Below are 26,410 nucleotides of genomic sequence, written 5' to 3'. Positions count from 1 at the left end.
TTGTCGTATTTGATCAGATCATCAGAATCATCAGATCTGGTTTGACAACGGTTGTCAAATTCAAATATTATGAGCGGTGGAAATGTCTAATTTTGCTATTTTATGTGATAGTATAAGAAAAAAATATACTGTTCAACTCAACAGAATGTTAATTTCTCTTGTATGATTCACACATAGACATAGAGAAATGGACTGAGCATTGCCCTATCATCTGTGCATGAAGTACGGTAAGAAATAGTGACAGGGAGAAACAGAACATCAGGCCAGCTAGTTGTCTCTTTTCTAGAATTCCGATTGGTCCACATTCACATCTATGTCAACAGAAAAGAGACATGTTATGGCTTGACGATCATTTGTCTCTTTCTACAAAATAGCCAATGTCATACTGGTAATGTCCAGTCTATTTCTCTATGTCTATGGATTCACATAATCTGCTAGAGTTTATAACCTTCAAACGTCATACTGGTGGGAAATGAGTATCATTCCCTGCTTGTTAGTTGTTGAACAATATTCCATTTCTGTTACGTCGGAATGTTAATCTCGAATGGATTTTCCAGTACATCGAACAGGTGCTTTCCCCTAACGGAAGGAGGGACTCCCATCAGGCAACGCCAAGCAGCGCCAGCAGGAGGAAGCGCAAAAGGATCCACGAAACCATCCAGTCACTTGTCAATCAGCATTCGCCCACATTGCATAAGCGTCGGTCGTCTGTCAGCGATGCAGGTCTTCTATCCGTGTCGGGCTCATTTTTAGATTGTACGGCCAGTCCGGACAAGGCCCTTTTGGACGGTGCCGAAGTAGCCGACACCCCCCGAAAGGGCAAAACTGCTCGGCATCAGGTGTTCCTCGAACTGTTGCAGACAGAGTCGAACTACGTTAGCATTCTCGAAACCATAATGACGGTGAGTAAAACGTTATTCAACAAATGTATAGTCCATTCAAGAATGATTGACATCTCGGGTGGCTATGGAAAATTGAATTTAAGTTGGTGATAGCCCATTAGTTGAGATTTTGTGTTGCGGAATTTAGGTTGGTATTTTGAATAAACAGTGATGTATATGTGAATCTATGCACTGACCGACGATAATTTGAATTTTATGCTTTTTATGTTCTCAATTTAATCGTACAAATTGAAAAAATAATTGTAACAATTTTGGATGCTGATTAATTCTGAATTTCAATTTTTTTTTCAAATACTATTCTAGGTTATATTTGTACAGGGTGGGCCATCCATAACTTTCCACCCCGAATTTTGAGCTTTGGGATGGAATAACGAAAAAACGCTCAGACAGGTCAAATTTTGTTGAAAGGGGGACAAATAGGAGTGTTCAAATGAGTTTGATATCACTACCCCTCTAGCCGCAACCCCTAACAGCTCTCATTTTTGATTAGGGAAAAGGGGTTGAGCAATTCAATTTTCTGCATGAGTGTATTTGTTTTTTCATTGCTTTATTATTATACAGAGTGACTCAGTATTCCATCAATAACTTTCACACGCCGAATTTGGATCTTTGAGATGGACGGGTCAAAAAATGAATTCGATATCACTACCCCTCTAGCCGCTACCACATAGAGCAATTATTTTTGAATAGAGATAATAAGTCGCAAATCGTACGCTTTCGTTTAAATTGAAATAATTGCTGTTAGGGTAGCGCCTAGAGGGGTAGTGATATTGAATTCATTTTTTGACCCGGCCGAGCGTTTTTTCCATCTCAAAGATCCACATTCGGCTTGTGAAAGTTATTGATGGAATTCTGAGTCACTCTGTATAATGATAAAATGATGAAAAAACAAATACACTCATGCAGGAAATTGAATTGCCTTTCCAACAAGGTGCTGCTCGACCCCTTTTCCCTATTCAAAAATGAGAGCTGTTAGGGGTTGCGGCTAGAGGGGTAGTGATATCAAAGTCATTTGAACACCCTTATTTGTCCCCCTTTCAACAAAATTTGACCTGTCTGAGCGTTTTTTTGTTATTCCATCCGAAAGCTCAAAATTCGGGGTGGAAAGTTATGGATGCCCACCCTGTATATTCCAGTTCTGTGATTGAAACTATAGAAATTATTGAATATCTTTTGTGACCAGATATTAAGCTGCGTCTGGACTTTCAAGGCCTACTGGGATGTCAATCATTCTTGGACTATAGCCGAATGTTACTCACAAGGGAATCCAGATTTGATGTTAGTTTATTTCAGGACGTGATTCGTGATTGTGAAATTCAATACATCAAAAAACTATACACGATCGATGCTTAAAGTGATCATTATTATTTATCCATTTCCTTTTGCATTATGAAATTCATAAATCACTTGTAATTGATTAGCCAATGTTACAAGAATAATATAATGGATGCAGGAGAAGTACATCCACCTCAGATTTATTTTTTCAAAGCTTTTTTTCACAAACACCTATGTTCATTTTGAAAGTTTGTCATTAAATTTAGAACTAGAGCATCTAGACTTTGAAATTCTCTGTCACTAGACGCTTTCTCGGAGAGTTTTTACCTGCAGTCCTGCAAGTCTTTCTACTCTCCATTGATCGACGGTACTCCCTGCCTAACCCGCGTGTATCGTTTTAGTGAAAAAAAAAACATAATTTGAGACAGATTCGTTTTAATTTTCCTTTCAGATGTTCAAAAAGCATCTTGAGGAAATGCCGGAGGAGGAAGCACTTCTCAACAATACGGAACTGAATCTGATTTTCGGCAAAATCCCTCCAATCTACGATGTGCACGTCAAGATGCTCGGCGAACTGAAAAAGACTGCCGCGCAGTGGACTGAAGACCGATGCATCGGAAGTATAATCGTGAAGTACGCGAACGAACTGTTGAAGGCCTATCCCCCTTTCATCAACTATTTTGAGGAAATGAAGGAGGTGCTGATACGGTGCGATCAGAACAAACCCAGATTCCATGCTTTCCTGAAGGCCTGTCAGACACGGCCGGAATGCGGCAGGCAGAGCCTCACGGAGTTGATGATCAGACCGGTACAGCGGCTGGGAAGTGTCAGTCTCCTGTTAAATGGTAAGAGGACATTTGAACTATTTCATCACTTACCTCTCAAATCATAATAATCACGTTTTCAACTTCATATTCACAAAAATTTTCAGATATTTTGAAAAATACTCCAAAAACTAATCCAGACAATGCTGCCCTCGATCAAGCTCAAGAAGTACTGAAAGAAATTATGACGCATATAAATGAGGATAAGAGAAAAACTGAAGGCCAAGTGACATTGTTCAATATTTTCAACGAAATCGATAACTGTCCGGTGAGTACTTTTTTTTATCCGGGTTTATTTTTTTCTATACATGATTCGCTTTGATGCAGATATATAATGATCTAATATTAATTTTTCCAGCCTGACATGGTGTCTTCCCACAGAATTTTTATTGCCAAGTCGGAAGTGATACAGTTAAATTCACCAGATGTATTGTCGAGTAAGGGCAATAACTTGGTTCTTTTCCTCTTCTCCGATCAATTGGAAGTCTGCAAAAAAAAGTCTAAAGCCTTCAACAGCCTGAAAAGCCCAACCGGCGTCAGTACGTCTCAGGGCAAGACCAATTGTAAGCCCTACAAGCACATCAGGATGATGGCTTTGAACACAATCAAGAAGGTCATAGACATAAAGGAGACTGAGGACTGCCAGAAAGTTTTCAGTCTGGTTTGTAGGCATAATGACGAGGTAAAGGAGAGGTTGTATTGTTTTGCGATGGCCGACGAAGATGCAGACAAGGCTGACTTTCTGAAGACCCTCACCAAGCAAATGGCGACGAATTCATGTACAGCTGATGCGGTAAGTGTTGCGCGGGAAATTTCATCAAATTCTTCCTGCTGAATGCTTTTTTTATCATACGAGGATATATTGAAAAATTCTTCGCCTACTATAGAACCAAACAAAATTTTATTCCTCAACTTATTCTCCTCTCAATTGGATACATTTATTACAGCGAACCTCCAACGTCTGTAGACCTTTCAAAAAATGTTTCTTCTTGCTCTGCAAACAAGACCTCCACAGCTTTTATTACCTACTCGATGGAAGAAAATTTACGACCTTTCAAACTTTTTTTCAGTTGAGCAAAGAGATGATAGTCGGATGGAGCCAAATCTGGTGAATAAGAGGGGTGTTCTAGTAATTCAAACCCTAAATCACGAATTTTTTGCATGGTAACATGAGATTTGTATGCAGGGGCGTTGTCTTGCAAAAACAATCTTTCGATAGCTTTCCGCGTCTTTTTTTCTTTAATTTTTTCCTGTAGAGCTGTCAGTAATGTCGAATAGTAATCTCCGGTTATTGTTATACCCTTATACAAAAAATAAATCATGATTACTCCATGGCAATCCCAAAAAACTGAAGTGAGAACTATTCCAGCAGATTTTTGGGCACAAAACTTCTCAGGTCTTGAAGAACCTGAGTGTCGCCATTCCATCGATTGTTGCTTTGTTTCTGGATCGTAGAAATGTTCCAAAGTCTCATCCATTCAGTTTAAGAAGTCCTCATCGTTTTCAAATCGAGCACAGATCGAACGCGATGATTCTACCCTTGCACGCTTTTGGTCAACATTCAAACATTTGGGTATCCACTTTGCAGCAATTTTTTCCACGGCCAAATTGACGTGAACTATATGATGAACGCGTTCGTATGAAAATTCAGTATCCGTTTCAGCCCAATTCGACGGTCTGATAAAATCATGTCATGAACTGCATCGATATTTTCGGGGACTGACACAGAAACTGGCCTTCCCGATCGGTCATCATCTTCAATGGAAAATTTGCCTCTTTTGTAGCTTGCAGTCCAAGTTTTCACGGTTGCATACGAAGGACATTGATCACCAAGGATTAAGCATATCTTCTTAAATCTGCTTACCTCTTAACCCTTTTAAATATAGGTACTTGATGATGGCTCGATACTACAATTTTTCGATTTTCACAATTTCGTTGGACATCTTCTTTCTTTTAATTTATTGCGTAACTCTGGTTTACTTTTTTGACCTCAAACTTCACACTAATACTTCTCATAAGTTATTGTTCGTTGCTATGGTAACGCAATATTGTTTTTATGCATGGAACTGGTCTAGGCTAACTAGATATCAATATATCCTCGTATCTGAAATAGCGAGTAAGCTGCACTTTACACGAACGAAAAAAAGACTATAATACATTGTGTTACTTTTTATATTTTCATTCATGCAGTCAAATTGTACATGAAAGTGGTAATTTGGAAGTTAATCCTTCATTTCATAAGATGGTCAAAAGGGTGAATTTTTTATTCAGGTTGCTCTATGGTGCAACCTGCTTTCAAAATTTTGTGATTACAGTTAGTGCTTTGTAGTTAGTTTTTATCGAGAAATTGAGAAGATTTATACCTAGCCCATTTTTTTGCAGGATAAGTTTATGGCTTATCTGGAGCCTCAACAGCTGGAAATCGATACCAGTGATCTCAGTAATGGAACGCTCTCTAAAGCCATCAAGTTCGCGAGTCGAACGAAAATGAAGGTCGGGAGGGCGTTTTCTTTCAACAAAACGCCCTCCAAACTGAAAAGGGCCGTGTCTTCCATGATGTCGCCCTTCGGCAGCTCTACAAACCTCACCCCGGCCAACCAGCTAGCACAGATGAAGTTGGCCAGTTATAGTAATATCAATGTAAGTATGTTCAGAATGTGGCGGAGTTTCAAATTGTGATCATACCCCTTTTTTGTGCCGAGGTTCGTTTGACGCCAGAGTAGTCAGTTGGTACGTCAGTTTATTTTGAAGGTTGGTTTTATTTTTATTTTTTATCCATTTTTCGATTCTTCCATTTGTGGCAGTCATCATGCATATAGGTGGCCGTTCAGAGGAACTGCATCCATGCAAAAGTTTTACGTTTTACCAGTTTTTCAAAAAAGTTCGTGTCTGAGATGAAAATTGATTTTTCGGAGGACTAAACTAGTTTGTTACAAAGATGTAAAACTTTTGAATTATTTGCATAAGTCACTCATTATAGTGGATTTTTTAGAGTGAAAAAGGGTCGCTCTTGCATATAAATTTCGAATTTCTGGTTTGTTCTTTGGTATTACGGGCTTACAAATGTTTCTCAAAATGGTTTTTTATTGAGTGTTCCAAAAGATTCATGACATGTAATTGTGGTCACAAATTCAAATTTGAGACAAACGAATTATCATTTCCATAACCTTGAGGTTTGGTTATGGAGGTGCAAATAAACCGAAGTCAAAATTTTCTAGAAAATCCAAAAGTGATACACTACAGGTTATTCCACTTGAAATAACAAAGTTAAGGTACCACCAAGATGAGAATATTTCCTTTCGGCTATTATAATCCACTAATTTTCAGAAAAAAACTTTTTCGGTTTTCTAGCTAGATACTTCTACTGGGTACTTAGTTTAAAAAAACCTGTATGTGCCATGTTACACTTACCTTGAAATTATATTTTTGTTTGATATAAGAAATATTTTTATCTAAATTGAAGACCTAACAGAGTGATTAAACAATTGATGTCCAGTTCAAGTTTGGTACTAGTCACTAGTAGTCTCCACAGTATCAGCATGTCACAAATCGAATTGGAATGCTCATTAATTTGTCAAAATATTCATTTCAATGTTTCCACCTTCCACCTGCAGTAGCAAACGTCATTACCTAACCTTTCATTAGCTTGTTTAAGAATTAAAACTAATCACTCACTTGGGTAAATGGGAAAAATAAGCTGTTATCTTTTATGACTTGACCACTGACGATATTTCAACTTTGTAGGGTGCTTCTTTTGGAGCATGGACTGTCGTAAAACCTGAATTACTTTTCTCAATTCTAGTTTCAGATTTTTTTTTTATATATTTTCGGGTGATAGAGAAAAATTTTCAATTTGCATGATTTGGGACAATCATTTTATAAAATTACACTGAACTAATCACTAATTAATTTATTAGCTTGTTATGAAGTTTTTCATCTCTTATAGTCCGAGAGTTAGCGACGAAAATCGACAAGAGTAGTTCGGGTGGTGTACAAGAGACCCACTCTCAAGGTCAGGTAGTGGAACATCTGGCGGCTCTTTGATTTATGTAAAATTACAATATCCGTACTTTAGATGTCTACTGACTGCCTCTGTTCTATTGATATGTGGTCTGACTATTTTCTTCTCAAATAATACATGGTATTTGGGCAATAAATGCATTTTCAGCCATTACAAATCTCTTGAAACGACATCGTTAAAGCAGCAACTTATGTGGGGTACCGAACCACCGCGTTTTACTAAAATGAGGTCTGACTACTTTCTCAAGTTTTCTGTTCTATAAACTAGTTAAGCTGCATTCACAATCAATTCGCGGGCCGAAGTGCACTTCGGCACGAAATTTACCATTCGCAATAATCTTGGAACCAAATACTCAAATGAATCAAACATGTAACTGATCAAAACATAAGCATCAGCATCATCTATAGCCGGCACGAAATTCCTTGCCGAAGTGATAGTTTGCGACTTACAAGAAATTTTGTCTTGAATTTCATTGTGAATGGTAACGGAGAACGCCATCTGCTAAGCTTCCGTGCCGAAGTGCACTTCGGCCTGTGAATTGATTGTGAATGTAGCTTTAAGTGACTATTATCGATTATTACAAAATACTTGTAGAGTAGGTATGTTGTAATTTTATATACCTACATCAAAGCGCGTTGCCGCTAGGTGTTCCACTACCTGACCTTGAGAGTGGGTGCGGACTAATGTACACCCTCAATACTAAATCATATTTAATTATGAGCCATTACAAAACTCTTGAAGATTTTCGTCGCCAGCTCTCGGACTATTATTATTATTTCAATAACAATGTGTTATTATTTTAATAAAAAGTTTTATCTGGCCCAAAAAAAAAACTATTATGGATTAAATTATTCATATGATTTATTGATAACGCATGTTTGAACTCTGCAGCTGATCTTTAGGAGTATATATCATATCATGGAATCTAGAATCGAAAACAACATTGCACATATAAAAAGAACGAGCAAAATGAAAAACCTACAAAACACGAAGGACAAACTAAATTGTGAAAAGGTACTCTAATTGAAAAAAGTAATGAAATTTATACAATAGTCAAAAATAATCAAATTTGATCATTCATATATCTAAAGGAGAGGTAGAATGTTATAGGATGACCTCCCTCCCTTTCACATTTTTATAGATGTGGAGGCGTGATAAGCAACTCACAGGCTCTAGAACCTAACCGTTAACGATCCTGACAAATTTATTTTTCTGACCTGGTGATTACAAGAACCAGATCGGACTGAACCTTCAGTGCTCTGCTTCCCAGCAGAGACGACCGGCTATGCCACATTTTGGTAGTACAGGCTCGCCATTTAGATTTTATTCAGTTATTTAACTAATTTATGTAACTTCTTACAATCGTTACAATCCAACATGTTCTTCAGTTTATTATTTTGCTGGCTCTTTTCAAGTGTGGTTTGTTCTTATCGATTCCAGATTCCATTATATGATTTATACTCCTAAAAAAGATCTATAAAGCTTGAAGTACCAAAAATCATATAAATAATTTATTCTGGTCACAGTTTTTCAATTCTATGATATGTTATTATATTGCTTCCAACATTTTCAATGATACAAGTATCCATCTCTAAAAATATTCCTAAATTTTCGGCACATATCTTAAAGATTGATCCACCTGGTTGGTTTTTCATTGTAGTGTATAGATGCTATTCAACAAATGCATCAGGTACTACTATCAGTGTTCCCTATTCAAATTTGCTCAATTATAAATTCAGTATTGTTTATAAATCACTATGTTATAATAATTTGCCTCGTTTTTAACAACACCTCCATCGTAGTCGTAGTATTAAAACATAAATGACCGCACAAAATAGAGTGTAATGTATTATAACTTAAATGAATTCTGGAACCTGCTAGCTGTGCTTTGGGATATTTGAAACTCTTAATATTAATCATTTGACGTTATTCTTCAGTGTTATAATTTTGTTTCCAGGAAATAGGAAATGGTGAAAATGAACCTGAAAATCCGCCACAAGCCCCTTTATCGGTACAACCCACTCGTAAAATGAAATCATCGTCGTTAAGCGTAAATGCAATGAAAAGATTATAACAGTTAGTGCTTCAGATATCACTTTTTTAAGTTTTATCTCTGTCGAATATTTGTATATAGACATAATAGATCAAAATAATAATTAAGGATTAGATTAACTAAATTCTATTATTTATGTTTTAAAATCAATATTTTAATTGTGATTGGAAAGTAATTCAAGCAATTTTTAAAACACTGTAATATATTTATTCTACCCAGATTATAAACTGTACAAATTGTAGTTTTATACCATGTTAAATACACCTTATAGGTGACTTTTAATTCAATATATTTTATGCTTCTGAATTTACACTTATGTTACATCTTTTTATTGGTTCATCAATAAGTGTCCTTCTGAAAAAATTGTCCTCATTGAAATTTTGGATTTCCGAAATTTGTTTTAAATAAAAAGTGAAGTATTTTGAATTTTCAGAATTATTGTTTATTTATTTTACTTATCAGAATTTGAACACCAAATTGAACGTGATAAATGAAGATCTTTACCCTGATGCTAATAATGTGTTGAAGTTCCTCCTTCTTGATTATAATTATACATTCAAGTTCTGCTTGTATTGATTGATCTCTTCTTTCCTTCTACATACCCGACGACTGAACTCGGTTTTGTAGTCTCCAGTGTTTGTAGGTGCTGCGAATTTTGCAGTTTTTGGGTCACATCCCATGAGCAAGATTTTAGCTGAAAATTTCCAAAAAATTAGATTTTGATACTTGTGTATCGAAATTATTTCATTATTTGTAATGCACGAGCTAATTATTGTGTATTATTCCCGATATGGAATAGTGGATTCCAATGTTTGCAGCCAAAACCTACCTTGGGTTGTAAAAGCTAAAGAATAAGAAGAATGTTTACAGCAAAGGAAGCAGATAAGTCATGTCTAATTTAAGGAACCTGCTGCAGTAATCAAGAGCAAGCTCCAGCATTAAAAGTTACACTATTTCTGAAAGCAATTTTTTTTTTCAACATTGCCTAGTAAATCGAAACAATATGTACCAAAAATCGGACTGCCTCATCAGATTATTAATTGGAAATATTCTCTTCCTATTCAGATTTGTGTTTGTGTCACAAATCAATATTTTACCGCTTTGCAGCAAAAAAAATGGAAATACAGTGTTCCCAGGAACAAGTGCGAATTTTGAGTCAAAATAGTCCGAAATGATTAGGTTCGACCACAGTATAGAAACCAATATACTGTGGTTTCGACTTTTGGAGAATAATTCATTCTCAAATATGTGCGCCTACTAGTAAAGTGGTATCTTCCGAAAGAAAGAAGTATTTTTGAGTTTTGATTCCAAATGAGTCCATAAGCCAGTTCCCGAATAAACAGAATCCGGACGACGGTTTCTTAGTTTTAGACCCCCTTAATTATTTTCGAAATATTAAAAAACTCAAATTGAAACTTTGGGATTGAAATCAAACCGATTTCTGAAAATTTCTCATATTTCGATATGACCAAGACATAAGCGGTAAAAAGGTCGTCGATGTTCCTCTTTGGAACCATAGAAGACGGGATCTGATAAATATTTGAGCTCTAGCTTGGAGTGTCGTAGTGTGATGATGTGCAACTTACAGAATTGAAAGATAGATGGCGCACAAAGGCAGAAAGGGATACAGTGACTATATACCTTCATATATACTCACTGTAGAAAGGGATACAGTGACTATATAGTCACTGTAGAAAGGGAAGCCTAACAGGGTGTGAATCAATCATCTACTTCTACATTTCAGTTTCCTGAAAGAAAGTATAACCAGTTATTCTAAAGATATCTTATCTGCATAACTTTTTCAGTATTGGAAATTAAAAAAAATATCAAATCTACTGAACAAGAAAGGCTTACATCATCAACTTCTGCTTCATGTAAGCTGACTTATGATGGTCTCAAGCTTGGGTGTCCTTAAAGGCTCAGTATTGTCACCTATACATTTTCCAATCCATTTCTTCGTCTACCAACGACCGAGAATCATATCATCGCTTTTGTGGGTGATATGAAGATAGCACTTTGTTGTCCTCCTTCAGCAGATATGAGTTCTACAAAGAAAAACCTTACTTAGTAAAAATCTGGAATAAATTGAGTATTCAGGGGAAGATTATGGTTGAAAAATCTTGCTTCTTGAAAAATCTAGCATCCAGCATACGTTGGGGTTTCAAAACTTTGTGAGGGTGCATTCCGAAATACAACAATTCTTCGATACTCGATACTTCATGAAAATCCATAATTGAACTAAAAACAGATTATGTGATTTTCACATAAATGAGTTTTTGAACCACGACACGTGTTTAGCTATCAAAATGGCATATGGTATCTTCTGGTGGGTGAAGGTAAACCGTACTAGAGAAACACGTGTAATGGTTTGAAAACTCATTTTAGGGAAAATGGAAAATCATATAATCTGTTTTTAGTTCAAAGTTTGAAATAAACTTCAAACATTCAATTAATGAAGCTGCACCTCTATCATTAGTAAAGTTAAAAAATCGAACCAATCCTTAAAAGAAAATAATTTCCAAAGAGAAAAGGCAACACGATGAATGAGGAAATCTACGACTGGTTTATTTTCCACAGACATAAGTGTTTGAGGGGTTAATTTTGGTGGTTTGGTGGTTCCAAAGATATTTTGGTCAAATATTAACTACTGTGTACCAAATTCAGTGATTTTTGTATGTCCGCATTCTCAGTTGAAATACTATTTGTAGGCGTGAAATTCAGCGGCTGTAACTCCGAAAGACGGCACCTCCTGACAGAAGTAAAAAATAGAGGTCTTCCAATTTTGTCCCGAGAATCTGTGACCAAATTTTGTTGCATTTTAATTTCGAGAGAGGTATCTCGAAATTAAAATGTTGCAGAGGTGCAACTTTATGCTGAAAGCAAAAATGATTTGCGAGGCTTATAAAGAGAGATGCTGCGGAAAACTCATTTTTATTGACGTAAAAACGAAGCAAAGTGAGAACTGCCAGAGTATATTTTCCAGGTTATGCTTGAATCATTTTTAAATACAAAAAAATTTCAACGCACTCGAGAATGTCGTTTTTCTTTTTGCTCTGCTGATTTTTCCACACAGATCCCCTACTTATATACAAGGCTAATTTTGTAATTTTGGTAGGTAGATACTTCACCTAGTCCAAGATAAATCCAATGAATTCAAAATTCCCCTCTGGGGCTCCCCAATATCGTCAGAGATCACGGGACAACGATGGAGAGAGCCTGAATGATAACTATGATTTTATCAGCAAAAATTCCTGCATTATTCTTGAAACTTCTCTGCCAACGTCTGGAACCAGTTCCAAAGTTTGCATTATAGCTGTGCCCATATACCTATAGGTATCTACCTAATCTTATTACTTATACACAGTATCTTCTATATGCAAACAGTAAATGTCTGATAGCCTTTCTCTTATTTTCTTCAAAAATTGCTGTCATATGAATTCATCGAAACTATAGATGAGGAGTGAATGCCCTTTCCTTTGCTTTGCTTATTCACATACACCCCTGTTCTATTATTTTAATTAGCTGAATTCGTTATCGAAGATATGAGAAAGCCATATGTAGGTATGAATTGAACGACTTCCTTCAGTTTGCATTGCATTAATCTTTATCGCCTTGTAACGGAATGAAATTGCTGATAAGTTGTGACCCATTTGTATATTTCTTTAACTTTGGGGATACCTACGTTGTAATTTTCAAACGAGGGCACTAATTTACTTATTTTTTCAGCGAGAACTCTGAAATGAATAAGGTTCGGAATTTTTGGCATAATCGAATTCGAAAATTCAAATCAAAAAGTCTTTGACTTGTACAGGGTGGGCAAAATTGGTGATACCTGAACTAAAATTTTTAAACCCAACGAGATAGAGGAAAATATATATGGCACGTTACGTTCGTCTTTTTTCGAGAAACTAATAATGCCATATACTCCATTCCTCAATCTTCTTTTGTTTTAGAGTTATATGCCAAAATTGAAATTTGGCGATTTCAACTTTGGTCATTATCTCCGTTTCTGTTTGTGCTAGGATGTTGAAATAAAAAAATGATGGAGACAGTTTTTCATAGCAATCCAGAGGCTTAATATGATTTCCAACAGGTTTATTTGCTGAGCTGTAACATAAAGTTGTGTTTTTTCGTATGAAAACAGTAGTTTGAATTGACTTCAAAAGAAACGCCATTTTTTCCAGATTCATAAAAATATCATACATCGCCTTCAGTCTTTCTAAGTCATTTTAATCTACAAACAAACAAACACAATTTTATGTTATAGCTCAGCAACTGAACCTGTTGGAAGAAATCAAGTACCTACTCCACTGGACTGCTTTAAAAAAAGTGTTTATACAAACACTTTTTGAAAACATTATACAATGTTTTCATTTCAACATCCTAGCACACAAGGGCGGATCCAGGATTTTTTTCTGGGGGGGGCACAACGGGCATACGAGCAAAAAAATCAACAGTAATGTGAGAAATGAACTTCAAGTTTATTTTTAAGAGTTCAAGTGTGCATAGAAAGATCCGTCCGTCTGGGGGGGGCACGTGCCCCCGTGCCCCCCCCCTAAATCCGCCCTTGCTAGCACAAACAGACACGGATAATGACCAAAATTAAAATTTCAATTTTGGCCTATAACTCGAAAACAAATGAAGATAGAGAAATGCAGGAATGGCATTTATAGTTTCTCGAAAAAAGATGACCGTAATGTGCCATTCATTTTCCTCTATCTCGTTGGGTTGAAAAGTTGTAGTTCAGGTATCACCAATTTTGCCCACCCTGTACATATATTTTAACAGTAGGTTCCACCCACATCTTCCATTTTTGTCATTATGATCATTATATACCATAAAAATGCCAGAAATTTTAAGAATCTAACTCCTAAAAGTAAGTTGAACGCGCACTAATGAATATTTGACCATTTTGTAAGATGAAAGTATTCTTAATATTTTCTCGTATAATGCGCCGTTTTCGAGTAATTTGATATTCAAAAATAAAAAATATCTATCTGTGAAATTCGAAAAATTAGGTACTTCAGCTGAATACAACTCTGTTCAAAAGATCCACAGATGTGTAGTGTCATAGATTTAGGTTGTTATTCTGATGGGAATTTTGTTTTTCCAGGAGTGGCACAGCTCACTATGAAACTTAAAATGGCTATATATTTTTACCAGGGCCGAATCGGAAAAAATGGTATAGGAAAAAAGTGTTTCTTTTGACCTCAAGAACCTATTGTTAAAATATATATGTACAAGTCAAAAACTCACCCTCTATTTCAACATATTATATCGAGAGAGCATGTTTACTGAAAATTTATGAGGTGGCATAGCATCCTCTTCCTCTCTTGTGACGAGCCGCCTGTGCTTCACACGTTAGGATCCGTCTTCTGTCGGAGGCAAGAAGACCAGTGTAAATCCGAAAGAACAAAATATCATGGAGGAAGAATTGTAGGTACAAACAAAGGCTATATTCAGGTATGCGGAGGCAGATGCAGTAAATTCAATTTATAGCGAATTCTAATAACAACACGACCATAAAATATTGCATTAAACAATAGCCAATCATACACCAGTTCTGGTTTGCTACAAGGCTGGTGTTTAATGTTTCTTCTGATTGTTACGTCTCGCGGCCTTTCGAGTCCTTATCGTCGAATTATTCGTTGGTAATTATTTCAATCTTCAATTCTTATACAGGGTGCTCGTATAAAAGGTTCATATACATATTTCAGGGGGCAATTCTAGAGGTCAAAGTAAGAAGAATACCTCATAATATGAACATCAGCACATAAGCGGCATAATGTGGATGCAGCTCTATAGCGCCCGCAGGAAACATTTCAGGACCTAGATTTATTACATATTACCTGTGTATTATGAATCAATCTAGGTCCTAAAATGCGCCTTGCGGGCGCTAAAGCTGTATCCACGTTATCAATTGTCAGGTTGTCCATATACACATTATGCCGCTGTGTGCCGAGATTTGGTGCTTGTGCCGACGGTGCTTTCATATACATCGGCTTTGCTGATCGGCACACAGCAGCATAATCTGGATGCAGCTTCAAGACCTCCACAATCCAGTAAATTTGGTTTGAGCTGCATCCACATGATGTCACTGTGTGTCCATCGGCTTTGCCGATCGGCAAAGCCAACTAGAGAATACGCATCCACATTAACATGGGTTATGCTGACCAGATTATCCAATGTTCAATGACGGAAGGACCTGGGGAATGTGTATATATTCATATATACAGGGCAAGTCTTTGAGATCAAAAGAAACACTTTCTTCCTGTACCATTTTTTTCGATTCAGCCCTGACAAAAAGATATAGCCATTTTAAGTTTTCATAATGAGCTGTGCCACCCCTGGAAAAGCAAAATTACCTTCAGAATAACTAAATGAATCTGTGACATGAATGTGGATCTTTTAAAAAGAGTTGCATTCGGTCAAAAGTACCAAATTTTTCGAATTTCACAGATATTTTTTATTTTTGAACGTCAAATTACTCGAAAACTATATTCCGAAATTAATTTCATTCGATAAAACCGTTGGTGAGAACCAGAAATAATATTTTTTTTTATTTTTCAACAACCTGTATTTTTTAAACCGAGCCGATTAGGAAAAAACGGTAAAAAAAGTGTTTCTTTTGACCTCAAGAATCTACTGTAAAATATTTGTACGAGTCTAAGACTCACCCTGTATATGATTCCAGCTACTCAGTTTCCTACAACGTATGGCGATAAAAAAAATAACTTATTGATAATAGAGAAATAATAAAAGTTTATCACAACACAAAAACGAAAATTTAATAATATTAATATAATGGTTGTGCATTACACTGTGGAATGAGAAGAGGATAGACGTTGCTAGAGAAGCTTCTTCATCCCAAAAATTTGAATATCTCAAATATTTGGTCAGGGAGGAAGACGCTGCTGCATTAAACATTTTTTTATGTTCGTAACTTGAAACATGCCGTACATCTCTTCTTCCTCCAAATGCAATCTGAATTGACCCACACAATTCGTACATTGGATTTCAGAATCAAGTTTTGTTTTTTAAAAAATGTAAATTCTTTCGAAAGATGTTTTTAAATATCCATCCCAAATAATCTTGAGAAAAAAACTGAATTAAATTTAAGATTTTGACGGACGTTTTCCAGTGACAGGTGTACACAGTCTAACTAAATTGCAACTAAAGCAGCTCGTGGCCTCTGAAAGCAGCGGTTGGCACATCCTCACTATAATATAAATTTCCGTTGGCTTCCTTTGATGGAGACGGACAGTTCCGCGAATTTTCAGCGGCACAAGCCGACGATGCAACCACATACACAGCGGCTTTACCTTGCTGCCTTGCCGCATTTTACTTACTTATATTCAAAGCCAAAGGAAAAGTTTTTTTTTCAAGGAAGTATTTTTCATCCTCAGACACTTTTCGTCCGCTATCGTCACTAAGAAACAGTACGAGAGCGGCGATTGTGTCATTAGAGTGAATCTACGCATGATCTGAAAGAGCAACTCTTCTAGTCATAAATCACGAAATTTCATCACAGAACACACCGATCTTTTTCAGGATGTTTATCTCTCAATAAAAGTAACCGTAGATGGAAATGTGATACATATTCTGGAAGAGCAATTCTTCTAGTAATAAATCTGAAAATTTCATCCATCTCGGCGCAACCGTTCGGTCTTGACGAATTTTCAACTAAACCCATCTTTTTCAGGATTTTTCGAAGGTAAGCTTTCGAGTCGTTTATCTCTGAATAGAAGTAACCGTAGATGGAAATGTGATACATTTTCTGAAAGAGCAACTCTTCTAGTAATAAATCTGAGAATATCATTCATCTCAGCTCAACCGTTCGGTCGAATTTTTAACTAAACCTATCTTTTTCAGTATTTTTCGAAGATCAGCTTTTGAGTCGTTTATCCCTCAATAAAAGTAACCGTAGATGAAAATGTGATACATATTTTGAAAGAGCAACTCTGATGGAAGGCCAAGAGCTATTTTTTTTTACTCAAAAATTTAAAAAAATAGAACAGCATCTTCTGGAACGAAGATTAACGAGTATATATTTGATACTTTGCCACATAAGGTAAATAAGGATACGTCCTTTCTCCGAAGTTCAGTTGAATGTCCGATTTTTCAACAAACCTTGTCTTTCACGAAAAACTTAAAAATTTCTTCGCTAATCTTCGCTCGATACGATGCTTATTTTCTTTATCTACTCCTTTGTTTGACAAATAATGATGAACAAGTACCACTTGATATATTGATAATTCTATTTTCAAACTACCTAAGTTGAACCATTTACTTTCCTCTTATTTCAGGAATAAGAATTTGATTGATTAAGCAAATGTATTTTGATAATCCCTAACAAATAAAAAATTAAGATTGCCATTTGAAAAATGTATCGATGGCATCATATCTCAAATTTGAGGCAGTAGGTATAGCGGATCTGATTTAGGAAATTTTAGAAGGAAAGTTAGAGACTCGCTCTGTAAGTCTTCATATAAGCCATAAGAAATTATGAGGAGGACTCTATTAAACGAACATCACTCCACTCGTCAAAACATGTTTCTGCGGAAGCATTCAAGGCATTCCAAGCTTTCTGAACTTCGAATAACAAAATCCAATATGTTTAATTGTCTTCATGCTCAACGCCGTTCATCCAAATTAGTCTCGCTTGTTTAAAATGATAACATAAGCAAACCTCATCAGACTGAGTCATCGTTATCTATCGCAAGTGGTACCTGGAATTCTGTGCAATTTCTGACAAACAAACCAGATGGTTAGACGCGAAGGAAATCACTACGAAATAGAGTAAACACATTATTGAAACTGAAAAATTAGGTAAGTGTCATAGAACCGTTTTAAATACTAATTTACAACTATGTTTGTGCGCGAACCAAACCATCAAGAAGCCCAAAATAAATGAGTCACTCTTTAAATCATGTTTACACTTGCAGTCGAGGGATAACCTTCGAAAATCGCAACCATTGTCATTCACTTAAAGTTGAGGAGCTTTTGGGTACGACTAATTATTATTTGATAATAGGTATACCGAAGTTGCAGAAAAAAAAAGGAAACAGAATTTTCAGTACCTAGTTCAGCACATTATCTGAAACGAAAAAAAAATTCACTGTTTTTTGTTTGTCCAGGCTTCTCTCTGAATGAAATTGTGGAAGTGTCTGTGAATAATTTCGAAACGATTAATTTTTCAGAGTTAATACAGGGTGAATCTTTGACTTACATAAATTCTAAAAGAAGATTCCTGAGGTGACAAAAAAAAACATTTAGGCATACCCTTTACCATTTTTTCTCAGTTTGGCTCGGTTATTGAAAAGATTTTATCGAATGAAACGATTTTTGGAATACAGTTTTTCATTGATGTGATAATTCGTCTTCTCACACAAAATACCACCAAGATCCTCCAGTTATTTCATTATAATCATTTAATATCCTGAAAATACCAGAAATTGAAAGGCCACCTTATGTGGGAGTATGGAATCCATTACTCTCAACAGTTTGAGTGACCATCTGATATCTAAAGCTTTTTTGATATGTCCCATCCCATCATTCGGAAACAGTAAATTGTCCAGGAAATGGTGAAAAAATTTTTGGCACTCATTCTATTGAATCCGTTAATTTTCAAATCATATTGCCATAGAATAAGATTGCAATTTTATTTTACATTTCGTTGTTCCTAAAATCATCTAATGAGCATTTCAAAATCAATCATTAGTTTTTGAATCTATTCCCACTGAAAATCGGGGGAAATATATTTGAAATATTCCAATTTTCACCATTCAAATTCAAAATAGGGAGAAAATAATAAGTGCCAGAATATTCCAATAAAAATCTTCATTTGTCCCATAAAATACAGTATTAGTGCAAGCAAGAGACGCCTTGACCATTATTGGTACAATGAACATAACAATCCCACTTTCCTGCCCCCAGCGTGCAGTTTTTTTTTTATATAATTAGAAAAAATTGCATTCAGTTTTTTTCTGGAGCAGGTTAATAATCTGCCTCAGTCTTCAGGATGCTAGCTGGCGTAGAATATTTCTGAGATTTGCAGATTTGCACATTGTGTGAAATTTGCAGAGATTGGTTGATTGATGAATGTTTTTCTTTTAATTTGATGATTGTTGGCATATCTTGCGATACTTGCCATCTCCATTTGATTATCTCATCACGGATGTTTGTTAATGGTATATCCACAAATTGAGAACGGATATTGGAAATAAACCAATGTGTAAATTTAACCAACATCATAAAACTGCCAATAATAAGGGGGTATATGCAGAATTATCTGTGAAAACGATACCCCTCATCCACAATGCATTTCGGTAACGAAATTGGGTTATTGGGGAGAACAAAATAGTAGTTATAACCGTAATAGTTAAAGTGTAATAGTAGGTAAATGTAACTGTCTCTTTTATGGGTAGCAGTAGGTACCCTCGTAAAAAATCATTCCATATTATTGTAATTTCCGACAACACCTTCAAGGAATAAACCACTTTTCGATAATTGATGGGATACTGATTTGAAATGAATTTTTGTTTATTTTTACAAGAATGAGCCTGTAAAATAGTTTCCGCATCTCCAAACGTTCAGGCAGTGGCGCGACCAGTAATTTTTTCAGGAGACTCTGAATATTTAGATAAACTAAATTATTTAAGTAGTGAAAATTTATTTGAAATGAGCAGCTTGTTTCAAATACATTTTTACAAAAGATGCAAACTTAGGTTTAGGTATGTCAAAGCAATTATATATGCAAAATTTCTTCAACGGTTATATCATTATCGTGGTTCGCATAAAGAACTGGCAAACCATTTAATTTTCTCTTTTCCGTGATGCTTCGAATTTTTTGATACGAAATTTGAAAATTACCTTCTTGTTTTTGCTTTTTTAATACTTCAGCTCTGGTGAAATGATCAAAATTGGTAAAAATACTAATTTCATGCAGCAAAATATGGTTGAAGAATTTTCAAGGAGAAAATTGAATAATTATTCATTAAAACAATAATAGTTGGGAAAGTGAAGTTCCTAGCAAGCAGCGGAGACGATATAGACATTTTTTTGCGTAGGTGCATATTACATTTTTTGTCGACCTCACATACCTTTATGAAAGTAAGTAGCTACTTTTTTGTGTGCTATAAATCCAATCTGGTCGTAGTTGCCAATTCTCTCATATCTGGATGAGTTTTACGCATATCCATATCCCTATAACTATCAATTCTGATTATAATGAACAGTAATATTCAAACTTCGTTCTGAATTCACTCGTAAAATTTAGCAGATTTCTTAAAGAATTAATTCGACAATAGCAATTGACAGTTATTGTCACAAGAACTTGATATCATCAAATCCTGGCTCTCCAAATTTATTAATCGCCACTATCAATATCTGTTTATATACTACAAAAAGAGCGGACGAAAAGTGTTTACGGACGAAAAATACTTGCCATCAAAATAGTCGACTTTCTGATAGGGAATTAGTACGTAAAATGTCATTTTATGTTGAGGTCGACGAAAAACTCATTTTCAACTGTTTTTTCATCTCGCAAGGCATACTTCAAGATGACAAATTCGAATGATGTATTTTGTCATGTCCGCAAATTCTTCAAAACAAATAGAAAACCAGAATATACCCTATATTTTATATTTCATATCCGTTTACATAAAAATTCAACTGAATACCTTGAGTGTGAAAATTCCAACGTATTTCTACGAATTATGCCTCCAAATCGAAATTTTTGACGAACGAGTTGAATTATATGGCTTTATTTGTGGATTTATTATAATGGTATGCGGTAATTGATAGAACGGAATCCACCTTTGGATTTGGATCAAACTGGACGGTTCATTATTTCTAATAATGAACACTTGGAATGGATCATGCAAAAAATAAGGAACCACCAGAAATTCCTACAGTTAATGTTTTTGTTTTTAGATGTGAGGACAAAAAACTATCCATCCTTCTTTCAAGATCTTTTTTTGGTCACTGTTGTAGTTGACAATGATCTTAATCGACTCAATTTTTACAGAGTAGAACAAAAAAAATATTTCGGAATGTGTTGACGTTCTTTTTAAAACTTCCAGATTGAATGTAAACGACCGAAACACCTCCTAGTACAGGTGTTCTGAGTAAAATTCAAGAACATTCCTTTGTTGAATTCTTTTTTCATATTGGCTTTCCGTACGTCACGATTAAAAATTAATTAAATCGATCGGTTCTTCCCTGGTGAAATATTTTTTATGTGATATTTCAAAATAGATATGCCAGATCCTTTGAATAGCTGTTGTAATTTTTGTAAAAATATCCCAACTTATTTCTTCAGGATATAATGGAAATAATTAACAATTATTGATATAATTCAGAAGAAATCTCTTATTTTTTGGCTCAATCAGTTGCAAATTGCTATTGTCGCAAAACCATCGTCTAAGTCTAGACGATGATTGAAAACAAAAACAATCTTCTTCGGGGTTGTACGGAGCTGTAATATTTGTAAGAAAAAATTGTCGCTTCAAGATATACCTATTTTTCAAAACCTCGTTTCACTCATGAACGATCCTATTTGAATGAAATTATAATACCGGCTGCAATAACCCAACGTGAATTGTTGAGTTTCGCTAAGAGAACTTACCATTGTTTGTAGAATGTCCAGAAAACATAACATTCACAACGATTCAAATCTGAATCGTACTTAGACCAATAAAATGGTTCAAACAAAGAACGATAACGAAACTGATAAACGATTTCTTGACAGATCTGTTCGAATTTCTTTGAATTTGGCGTGAAATGATTTCAGTAACCAAATCATTTTAATTCAGAAAAAATAATCCTATCTATATTATGAATTGAGGTCTCCAAAATTCAATGTTTCTACTTTGCTGGACCTCATCTATAAAATACTCGAATGGAAACTTATAAGAAACTAAATAATTAAAAATAAACTATATCAACTGTTTTTTTTATTTAATGCGCGGGGTGTATTCCTGAGAAAGGTCCCATATACGTCATATGCGAAAGTTGTTTTTGGTAAATCAGCCCTCAATATTTCAATAATAAAATAAGGCTTACTCATTTGTGTACAGGATGTAAATGTACATTACTTCATCTAAATCGAACACCCTGTATTTTGTTTGATATTTAAGTAGATCCTAAAAACAAAGAATTCAAATATCTAAGTTTTATGGTCCTCAGGCTCAGATAGTCCGTTGAAATGCTGTGAGTAGGTTGGTTTTAGAAATATCTAATTAAATTTGATACTCCTTCATGAAGAGAACTTTTTAAATTTTCGTATTTAACAGGCTGGAAGACTGCGGTCGATAGCCGTTTGATTGTCAGATCAATAAATATAATTTCTCTCTCTCTTTTCATGAAAGGCGATAATTTTTCTTTTTATTTTGAATGGGATACCTTATAAAATATTCAACTTAAATCTAGCATGACTGTACCATAATATTTTGTTCTATTATTTTTATAAAGTGTCCAGTTTTGTTTAAATCTATTTTTTCTGTTTTTTAGTAACAAGGAGCATAATCCAAAATATTTATATTAAATATCATTATTAATGTTGTTTAATTTTTTCGTTCAGCTAGTTTTCACGCACCTACTACAAACTTTCTTTGATGACGAACCAACCGTAATAACAAGTAATTTGTGGGCCCTCATAAACCCGACAAATATATTATTATAATTAATTATTATTAATTATTGTCACCTACCTTAGATATCGATCTTGTTATGAATCATAGGCAATATGAAGAATAAGACGGGTTGTCGAAGATTTTATGATATTTTTCTGATAGTTTGATAATCAAATATCTCACCAGCTTGTATTTAGAAAGTGTTTAGTTGATGAACTCTTCACAAGAGGTGAATATAACAATTCTTTAACAATGATATTCCTTATATCTGTGATCCGAATTTTATACTAAATTCTAGTAGTAGTGACAAGAGGAAACTGGATCCTGAAAAGAAAAAAAAACACTGATATGCTCCATTGATATAATTTTAAATATCTTCAAGTATACTTATGTTTCATATAGTCATAATCGTGAAAAAAAAATAAAAAAAATAAGAAAAAAAAATGTTCGTATTTTTTTCTTTGTTTCAGATCAATGACATAAGGTCCTTTCGTTTGCATGAAAAGTGTAGCGATTTTAGTATTCGTTTGAATTTACACCAGTGCAGAGGAGGTGTAGTTTACCTACAACTCCTTTTGACTATTTGTAGATAATCTACACTTCCTCTACACTGGTATAAATCAAATCGAGTGCAGAAATGTGCTACACTTTTTATGCAAACGAAAGGACCTATAGTTAACTCAAAAATATTTTGGATGACAGTTTAAAAGTGCCAAATAACAGATAAGGAAACAAAGTTTATTTGGCAAAATGAAATAGGTAGATATTTATACCCTTTTTTCATTAATTCCACTGAAAGTTCCCCTATCACGTGAAAGTGAATTGTCTTGACGCATTGGTGCGTAACAGTGACATGTTACAATTCGTTAATCAATTAGATACTACAACAATGTTTGAAAGCTACAATCAAATGATACTACTTCAAATAATGAAAACATGAGATAATCAATTAGCATTATACATTTTTTTGGGATACCTCAGTATTTCATTTCGATTATGGAAATCACAGTTTTTTTTATTGTTTTATATTTCCTACAGAAGTAAATGACCAAATATTTATGCCATTCACGTGTTAGTTTATCACGGCATTCAGAGAGATGTATTGTATTTTAATAGGTATACTCTTAATAGAAATGAACAGCCTTCGAAATTTATTTATTTAATTGGCCTATGTGTATGTATTCGGTATTTTTTGGAAAATCTTAAGATTTCTTCTCCCAATGTATGAATTACAACATTTTAAAGATCACTTCTGCACTCGAAGTTAGGCAAGTAAATAATTCTGAAGATTTCAATTTAATGTCTGAGGAAGAAGTCTGATATGGAGTAATATGGACTACGAAACGTTATACCTACCTTCATTTAAATTGTTGCACCATTATTTTGAAAAAACTTCTTTTCTCAAACACTTTGGAAGCAGAAAGATTTTGTGCATACATTTTTTGAATATTTGTTGTGTTTCGGATATTGGTAAAGTTAGCCCATAACAATTTTTCAAGAAAGATGCAGACACTTCATACAAATTTTCAGAATTTGACTCAGGCGCAATTAAGTTCTAATTCTAATCAAAGAGATCTTAGTACAAGGGTGCTGAATTATGTAAATTGAAATCTAGAGCGGATGCTGCTGATAATACGTTAAAAAATTAGGGTAGGTACTTTTTTACATACACCTTTTTCTCAAACGGTATTATAAGATAGATGCCACCTTTTGAAGGAGTGAATTAGAAACCTAATTTTTTATAAATATCTTCACACAAGTTTTTTGAAAAAGATGTGTATATTTTGGCAGTAATTAGGGAATATATATGATATTTCATGTTACAGCCTACTTCATCACTTATGAATTCAGAGTAGCTTTGGAGAGGGAAAATTGTATTCTCAGACTTTTTCGTGCAAAAGGGGTGGACAGGTATCGGCGTATTCGATTAAGGTATTTTAACTCAATGTTTTACATGTATTTTTCTGCAATCGTTACATTTTTGCGATAGAGGTATCAAATAGAAATTGAAATCGACCAGTGTATTAGCAAAAATAAAACAAATTGAGGCAAACATTTGATAATACTTCTTAAAACGTATTCCCAAACCAATTCATTGCTTCAAAAAGTTGTACCTCTCTCATTATGCGGTTTTAAGACAAGGTATACATGAAGAAGTACCCTTATTTGTGCTCTAAAAAATAATGTACATTGTACATTGTATAATATAGTCCTCAGAATAGGGCATGTTTGATGTATTTTTATGGTACGTAATAGTCATAATGAGAAAACTGGAAGACATGGGTGATTTCTTGTGTTCGAAAAAGATTCATCAAATAAATAAAAAACTATATTCCGAAATTCATTTCATTCGATATTACCGTTTGTGAGGTAGAACTAAAAATAATTTTTTTTTCCATGGTTTTTCAACAGCCTGTATCTTTTAAACCGAGCCGATTCTGAAAAAATGGCAAGGCAAAAATGTGTTTCTTATGAACTCAAGAATCTACTGTTGAAATATTTGTACGAGTCAAAGACTCACGCAGTATATTATTCATTCTTGAATGAATACGATTTAAAAATCGCATAAATTTTTTCATCCATCGGTATGTAGGTATACTTCATTCAATTTTATTTTAGCAGTCGGTTGGCCATGGGAATTTGACACATTTCACTCTGTATAGTACGAAAATGTGGGGTTATGAAGCTTGTCAAAACATTTTTGGGTTTTAAATCAACGCTATGTTGCCCGTTTTACGTAAAAGTTTCTGTTATTACGTATTTAATCATAATGTCGAATCTCTTCGGAAAATATGTGACGAACATAATTGAAGTTTATACAAACAGATTGAAGGCATACTCGGCATACTAAATCCAGTTATTTGCATGGAAAATACAAGAGATCAATCAGTATAATATCATAATATGCACCTTTTGAAGGAGTGAATTAGAAACCTAATTTTTTATAAATATCTTCACACAAGTTTTTTGAAAAAGATGTGTATATTTTGGCAGTAATTAGGGAATATATATGATATTTCATGTTACAGCCTACTTCATCACTTATGAATTCAGAGTAGCTTTGGAGAGGGAAAATTGTTTTCTCAGACTTTTTCGTGCAAAAGGGTTGGACAGGTATCGGCGTTTTCGATTAAGGTATTTTAATTCAATGTTTTACATGTATTTTACTGCAATTGTTACATTTTTGCAATAGATGTATCAAATAGACATTGAAATCGACCAGTGTATTAGCAAAAATAAAACAAATTGAGGCAAAAATTTGATAATACTTCTTAAAACGTATTCCCAAAGAAATTCATTGTTTCAAAACGTTGTACCTCTATCATTATGCGGTTTCCAGACTAGGTGTACATAAAGAAGTACCCTTATTTGTGCTCTAAAAATTAATGTACATGATGTGGAACCCCTTGTATAATATAGTCCTCAGAACAGGGTATGTTCTTTCTGATTCCAGAGCCTCGTATTCCGAAGCTATGAGTAAACCATTTCCCGAAGGAAGAAGGGATAAGTTTAGCATGAAAGACCGTAAGTATCAATAATTAAATTAAATTGGCTACTTACGCGTGTCCATCATGGAAGAAACAAATAGCTCGGAGCGTCCTTCTCCCACCACGTCTGCCAGTAGCCCATCCCCCCTCCCTAAAAAGACTTAAGTTGCTCTAGACTCATACAACCGCCCGAAAAACAGACGTAGCTCTCTA

The 26,410-nt window shown here is 34.7% G+C and overlaps 1 protein-coding gene and 1 long non-coding RNA gene across 7 annotated transcripts in view; one reads left to right on the top strand and one right to left on the bottom strand.

Annotated features, from left to right (window-relative positions):
- Positions 1–9,391, top strand: part of LOC123312288 (protein ECT2) — a 16,472-nt gene extending 7,081 nt beyond the window's left edge. For 2 of the 3 annotated variants that reach the window (XM_044896641.1, XM_044896642.1), the window contains 6 exons: positions 558–902; positions 2,629–3,022; positions 3,109–3,269; positions 3,360–3,794; positions 5,384–5,641; positions 8,980–9,391. In XM_044896641.1, coding sequence (XP_044752576.1) covers positions 558–902; positions 2,629–3,022; positions 3,109–3,269; positions 3,360–3,794; positions 5,384–5,641; positions 8,980–9,096 — 1,710 coding nt within the window. In that variant the 3' untranslated portion in view covers positions 9,097–9,391. Of the gene's footprint in view, positions 1–557; positions 903–2,628; positions 3,023–3,108; positions 3,270–3,359; positions 3,795–5,383; positions 5,753–8,979 lie in introns of all 3 variants that reach the window. The other variant, XR_006537601.1, reaches the window with a different exon arrangement.
- Positions 9,260–26,410, bottom strand: LOC123312290. Of its 4 annotated transcripts, none has more exons than XR_006537603.1 (5): positions 26,271–26,408; positions 22,788–23,033; positions 10,930–11,120; positions 10,733–10,823; positions 9,260–9,769 (listed from the first exon to the last, which is right to left on the bottom strand). It is a non-coding gene; the product is annotated as an uncharacterized LOC123312290 (long non-coding RNA). The 4 variants fall into 4 exon arrangements; XR_006537602.1 differs by having other exon boundaries at positions 10,765–10,823; XR_006537605.1 differs by lacking the exon at positions 22,788–23,033 and having other exon boundaries at positions 10,765–10,823; positions 26,271–26,410.

Source organism: Coccinella septempunctata, chromosome 4 (assembly GCF_907165205.1).
Source record: "Coccinella septempunctata chromosome 4, icCocSept1.1, whole genome shotgun sequence".
NCBI lineage: Eukaryota > Metazoa > Arthropoda > Insecta > Coleoptera > Coccinellidae > Coccinella > Coccinella septempunctata.
This window is presented reverse-complemented; position numbering and strand designations above follow the sequence as displayed.